Genomic DNA, 7,500 nt, shown 5'->3' on the forward strand with positions numbered 1-7,500 from the left:
TTCTAGTGTCTTCTCTCCTCTGGGACAGGAAACTGAAGATCTTTGAGTTTTGGACAGAACAAGACATTTGAGGATGACCTCTTGGGGCTTTTTGGGAAACACTGATCCACATTCGATAAGTCGACTAATTGGTCGTAGTATTTTACGTATTTTCAACTAATACATCCACGATTTTCAGACAATCTGCTTACGGTTTACAGAGGCACGCACATGCCTCTGGGCACTACTACTGCTCTGCTTTCTGCTCAAGACTCGGCCATTGTTGTCATATAGCAACCGAGCGTCTCTAGCCAATTTCTGCTCCACAAGCTACTAAATAACTAATTAGGCGGTATTTAACTCCTAATAAGACTGTAGAGACATGCCTATAGGTAGCAGTATCCAGCGCTATGTTTAACTCCTAATAAGACTGTAGAGACATGCCTATAGGTAGCAGTATACAGCGCTATGTTTAACTCCTAATAAGACTGTAGAGACATGCCTGTAGGTAGCAGTATCCAGCGCTATGTTTAACTCCTAATAAGACTGTAGAGACATGCCTATAGGTAGCAGTATACAGCGCTATGTTTAACTCCTAATAAGACTGTAGAGACATGCCTATAGGTAGCAGTATACAGCGCTATGTTTAACTCCTAATAAGACTGTAGAGACATGCCTATAGGTAGCAGTATACAGCGCTATGTTTAACTCCTAATAAGACTGTAGAGACATGCCTATAGGTAGCAGTATACAGCGCTATGTGTACGACTTCTTCATTTGGTTACAACAAAGACAAAAGTGCTTAAAATTCTAGAAAACCACAATGTTTACTACGTGTGATGCACGACGTAGCCATCTTTGAAAGTGAGCTCGGGGTCCTCTGAGTTCAGACGACTTGATGAGTCATATATACGACCTCGGGAGAGTTCTTTTTGCAACTTCCGGTTCGTAACTCCAGAAAACGACTCGTAGATCGACTTCGGTGGACAAAAAGAACGCACCATAAATACCAAACAAATCAGAGGAAGCTCGCCCCTCCCCCCATGTTTCTGTAACTGCCATGAATAAAGGGGCGAAAATCGGCCTTTGGACAGTCTGGCGAGGTCAGTGACTCGAGTCTGTTGTGCTGTCGTCAGTCGGGGGGGCTGTCGGCGTTCATTTTGGGCGACCAGTTGTCGGCAGGGCAGTCGGGACTCACCAGGAAATGGCAAGCGGGATGAGGTAACTAGAGTCTCTCAAAATCTGATGAAAATCTTTTAAAATGACCTTTGTTGAGCTGAAATGAAGACAGATTCAGCAACTGTATATACACACACACACACACACACACACACACAGAGACACACACACACACACACACACACACACACACACACACACACACACACACACACACACACACACACACACACACAGAGACACACACACAGACACACACACAGAGACACACATAGACACACACACAGAGACACACACACACAGACACACACAGAGACACACACACACAGACACACACACACACACAGACACACACACACACACACAGAGACACACACACAGAGATACACACACACACACACACACACACAGACACACACACACAGAGACACACACACAGACACACACACACAGAGACACACACATAGACACACACACACAGAGACACACACACACACACACACACAGAGACACACACACACAGACACACACACACACACAGACACACACACACAGACACAAACACACACAGATACACACACACACACACACACACAGAGACACACACAAATAAACAGAGACACACACACACACACACACACAGAACACACACACACAGACACAACAACACACACACAAACACACACACACACACACAGAGACACACACACAGAACACACACACACACAAACACACAAACACACGAACACACAGACACACACAATAACACACACACACACACACAATACACACACACAGAGACACACACATACACACACACACACAACAGAATCACAAGACACACACAAACAGAGACACACACATCACAGATACACACAATACTACACACACACACAACATCACAATACACATACGCACAGACACACAACACACAGACACACACACATACACACACACACACACACAGACACACAAACACACACACACACACATCAATACACACACATAGACACACATCATCACAGAGACACACACATACACAGACAATACACAACAATACCACACAGACACAACACCACACACACAACAATCACACACACACACACACACACACACACACACACACACACAGACACCACACACACACACACACACACACACACAACACACACAGACACAATAATAATACACACACCACACACACATAGACATCACACACACACACACACAGACACAACACAACACACACACACACACACAGACACACACACACACACAACAACACACACACAACAACCTATTTCTCTCTTCAGATGTTTCCAGTAAGATGTCTCGGTGAACTATTTCAGTACAACATGAGATCAGATTCTCAACGAGCCGCCATGACTTTCCTTGAATTTCCGGAGTAAACAAACCCATGTGACGCGTTTGTCCAATCAGCTGCCGGCTTTCATTTCTTGGGCGACAACACAGAGTAGCGCCGCCTGCTGCTATGGAGACGTATTACCTCTCGTCTCTTCGGTGTGTTCTGAGGAACGTCTGGTTGGTGTGTCCTGGCTATTACTGTCACTAACCCCCACCCCCTCCCCCAACCATCTTATCTGTGATTGGCTGGAACGTGGTGTGTTGTATTTCGGTGCACAGCCTGTGCCCCCTAGTGTTTGTTTGACGTTTACGAGCCCTGTGTTGTCTCCCGAGACCGGGCTTTTTCACGGTGTGTTCAGGGGCGCAGGAAAGGTGGCTACGATTTGAGACTAAAATTAAATCGAGCTGAAACCACGCAGGAACTCAGAGTGCACCTTTAATATGGACGCAGATTAGTTCTTCTACGGAGCTAAAACTCTAGTGTGGACGGAGATCGTTTTTGCCTCAAAACGTCGCTTAAAATGAAATGTAGTTAGTTAGTTAGTTAGTTAGTTAGTTAGTTAGTTAGTTAGTTAGTTATGTTTTATTTCTGTGTCATGCATCTTCAAAACATCTTCCAAACATCTTGAATACATATACAGTACAGGCCAAAAGTTTGGACACACCTTCTCATTCAATGTGTTTCCTTTTTATTTTCATGACTATTTACATTGTAGATTCTCACTGAAGGCATCAAAACTATGAATGAACACATATGTAGTTATGTACTTAACAAAAAAGTGTGAAATAACTGAAAACATGTCTTATATTTTAGATTCTTCAAAGTAGCCACCCTTTGCTTGTATATACATATACATATACACATATGTATATACACGTAGACACACACCACACACAAACAACTAATTCTCATCTACAATTCATCTCGATAAAGAGCTTTTTTCCTCTTCTCCCGAGCTTTATCTAGGTAATTGGCTAATTTATATGTTCCATATGTGAACAGCCATCTCAGTCTTTGAGCATCATCCATATTTACCGAATCAATCTCTGCTTTTATCCTAAAAAATATCACGCTGTTCACAATAAAAAGGACAGTAGAAAAAAAAATGGAACTCATTTTCTATATCATTCAAACAACACATGGGACAGATCAGTTTTTCCTCTCCTACATCAACATATCATCCTGGTTCAATAGTCAAAGGCAAAACACCAGATCTCACCGTAGTAGTGTAGATGTAGCCTAACGGTAGGTTTCCACACAACGAAATTTCGCTTTCCTCTCATTGAGGTTGAATGGAGACGAAATTCGCCCTGATTGAGCGAGATGAGAGCGAATCGCCGAGGGGAGCGAAATAAAGTTGACGAAAGTTTAACTTTTATTCAAATGAGGACCACTCCAGAACCAATCAGGTCCGTGTGTTTGTGTTTGGAGGCGGGAGTTACAACAAAAGTCTGACCAAGATGGCGGAGGTCATCATGAGGCCGTATCATGAAAATTATGATGTGATTAAAATGTTTCTACACGAACATCGGTACTTCTATCAACACAAATTGTGTTTTATATGACACACAAACTTAGTTAGGGCACATACACCGCTAAATAGACCACTGTATATGTTAGTTTAAACACTCAAACTTTTCAGCTAGCCGACAGGCTAATCGCTAGCATGTTCGGACATTGGATTTCATTGTAGCCTAGCCAGGCAGCTAGCTAGCTAGGCTACTTGTGCATTTGTTTGATTATATGTTTTGTTGGCGAACATTGACGCTTGTAGCAACACGGATTGTTGTTTATATGTCACACGAACTTAAACAGGGCAAACACACACCACCAAACAGACCACTGGAGATAGTTTAAACACTCAAAATGATTCAGCTAGCCGACAGGTCACCCGCTAGCATGTTCGGACATTGCATTTCATTGTAAGCATAGCGAGACAGCTAGGCTACATAGCCAGGTTACCAGAGCATTTATGAGCTAACGTTTTACCGATGGTTTGCTGCTGTGCATTTTTACTGCCCTGTCTTCTGACAGCCCGGGACATTTAAAAAAATGTTGCGGACTTGCGTGTTGTTTTTGCAACCACGCCCCCGAGGCAAACTTTCGTTGGCCGAAATTCGCGAGGTGTTTCGCTGTGTGGAACCCTACCGTGAGTAACGCATCCCCCTCCCTCTCACCTGGTCGTCCATGGTGTCAACCCCCTCGGCTCCCAGAAGCTGCGTGGCCTGATGGACCAGATCTGCTCGGCCACTCGAGAGCATCCTGAAGCCCAAATCCAGCTGGAACTTGGCGGAAGCAGCTTCTGCATCCAAACATTTAAACGACTGGAAGCAGCACTCGGGCCTGCAGAGAGAAAACAGAGACAGAAAACATCCATCTGGTCCTGGACTCAGGAGGCGGCAGACTGCAGTCAGTTGGCTACCTTGCAGATTTAGATACGGCCCGTATATCAATTTGGTGTCTCAATAAATTTTTGCCCGTCTAGTTGTGCACCAAACCATAAACACAGGAGAGTGTTTTTTAAAACTGCCATTACTTGACATTCAAAGCAGAATTTGGGCAGATTTGCCGACTCTGAGACTCAGAAATTCCCCCAGAAGAAGCAGCAGAGAGAGTTTAAATATTCAGGCTGAGAAACAGGTTGTTGTTAATAAAAAATGTAATCATTGTTTTTTGCTTGATTTGCTAAATTCTACGATGGCTAAGGAACTCTTTTGATGACTTTTGTAAGGCTTCATGTCAACAAAAAAATGTGACAAAAAGCGTACAAACATTTTGGAAAAAGCAACAGATTTACAAAAAGGTGATAAATGTGTCTGAGAAAGCCACAAAAACATCAGAACAAAAACAACAAAAATTAGGAAATAAGCAACAAAATGTTAAAAATAAAGTGACATGCAGAAACCATACCTGTCAAGTATCCCTTTTTGGCCGGGAAAGTCCCGTATTTTACCCTTCTTTCCCACCGTCCTCCCGTATTAGTATTTTCCCGTAAATCTCCCGTATTTTAACCTGCGTTATTAAAAAATTATAATAGCCCGGGCCCGAGCGGAGTAAAAAAAACAAAAAACATTCCCAATCTGAGCTCTGTCACTAGCCTCGCGATAACTTCCACCTGTAGTAGGCAGTAGCCCATAGATATATGGGCTACTGCCTACTACAGGTACTGTAGGTGGCTGTTGTCACAAGTTTAGTGTGTGAGGTCAGATGATGAGTGACAACGCAGGAAAAAAAAGAAGAAAAACAGAGACGGTGCGCTGCCAAAACTTCTGAAGGCTTTACTATGCATTCCCCATAGCAATGCAAGTTGAGAAAGGGTGTTTAGCACGGTACGAAAGATTGTTCCAGAGAATAGGAGGACGTTAGACCACAGAACTGTCTGCGCTCTACTCTCATGTAAAATTACTGTAACCACTCTGGCCCAGCCCACAAATACACTCCTTCCTAAAACAGTCTTAAAGAATGCAAAGTCTGCAACAAATGTGTACAATTACTCACTAAAAGAGTAAAGAAAAGTTATGTGAAATGAAAAGAAAAACTGTAAAAGAAAAGCAATATGAAATGAAAATAATGTGTGGAATGAAAATAAAATTTAGCTAAATGTAAAGACAAGCAATGTTATAAATTGTAAATGTTTTCAGCATTCTGCATCAAGTGGTGATTTTAGCTTTCTTGTACACCTAGATGCAGGCTAAACCGATATAAACACTCATTTGTGTCTATGTCCATTAAGCTTCTTAACACTAACATGTAGGCTGGTTGGGTTGTGTCCTATGTTGTTGTGCGATAAGTAGTGTACCATATGGGCTATGTGGAAATGTGTCATTTGTGCAATATGTGGGCTATTGGGGTGTCCTTTATGTCATTGTGCAATACATAGGCTATTGGGGTTGTGCAATATGTTAGTTGTGCAATATGTAGGCTCTTTGGGGTGAGGCAATATGTCAGCTGTGCAATATTGTATTGTAATATTTTACTGTGCAAGGGCTGTGTCCCACTTATTGCGGAGAATACAGCCGATGGGTTGTTTAATGGGAAGTGCCAATGAAAGGAGTAGTTAATATGCTTATTATATGTATATGGAAGCATGTTTGTATTGCAAAAGAGTATGTGTTGAGAGATATTTGTATTTGCTGTGTTTTCTGTATTTTTATTTAAATTTTTTTGTATTGTGTGTTGTCCTTGTGACGCTGCAGAATGGACAGAGTCCAAAACAAATTTCCCTTCGGGGACAATAAAGTATATCTTATCTTATCTTATCTTATCTTATCTTATCTTATCTCTCCCCTTTCCTATATAAGCTGTCAAATAAAGGCCTAAAAATGGCCATAAAATTATTTAATGCTACGTTTACACGTGGCCGGCTATTTTCATAAACGGATATTTCAACCTCTCTGTTTTCTAAAATAACATCGTGCACAGCTGTCAGTTTTCAGAAAAGTGTTCGTTTACATGTACCCCGTGTATATATATGTCGTCAATGCAGCCAAGAGCACGCCAGACCTGTAGGTGGCGGTGTAACGAGACCTGTAGGTGGCGGTGTAACGAGAAGCTCAAGCCCACGTTAGCCAATCAGAATCCCCAAAATAGCAACAACAGCAACCAATCACCTCCTCTTTGTCTCTCTCTCTCTCTCTCTCTCTCTCGGCTGCCTAAACCTCCGTTTGTCTCAGTTTACGTGCAAACGTGGAAACGAAGATTTCAAAAAGCTCCACTCTGGTTGGAGTTTTTAGAAAGACTCGTTTTCAGAGGAGAATTCTCCGTTTGCGTGTAAACGAAGGGAAATGTCTCCGTTTGTAAAAATAAGCATGTTTGTGTAACCGGGGTATAAATAAAAGGACTGTTTCTGTGGTTTGGCTTCTTACTTTAGCTGTCGGGGCTCACAGTCCAGTCCTGGGAGGAGCTGCCTGGCTGTCTGTCTGACATCATCGCTGTCCACCAATAGGCTGCGGCGATATTCGGCGTGCACCACAGCG

The 7,500-nt window shown here is 42.6% G+C and overlaps 1 protein-coding gene across 1 annotated transcript in view; it reads right to left on the reverse strand.

The window, feature by feature from the left end:
* Positions 1-7,500, reverse strand: part of LOC120556093 (ankyrin repeat and BTB/POZ domain-containing protein 2-like) — a 46,474-nt gene that overhangs the window by 18,628 nt on the left and 20,346 nt on the right. Inside the window, exons 4-5 of the mRNA XM_039795483.1 lie at positions 7,390-7,500; positions 4,702-4,867 (exon numbers count right to left, since the gene is read on the reverse strand). The exon at positions 7,390-7,500 is cut by the window's right edge and continues 42 nt beyond it. Of these exons, the coding sequence (XP_039651417.1) occupies positions 4,702-4,867; positions 7,390-7,500 (277 nt within the window). The remainder of the gene's footprint in view (positions 1-4,701; positions 4,868-7,389) is intronic.

Source organism: Perca fluviatilis, chromosome 3 (assembly GCF_010015445.1).
Source record: "Perca fluviatilis chromosome 3, GENO_Pfluv_1.0, whole genome shotgun sequence".
Classification (NCBI taxonomy): domain Eukaryota; kingdom Metazoa; phylum Chordata; class Actinopteri; order Perciformes; family Percidae; genus Perca; species Perca fluviatilis.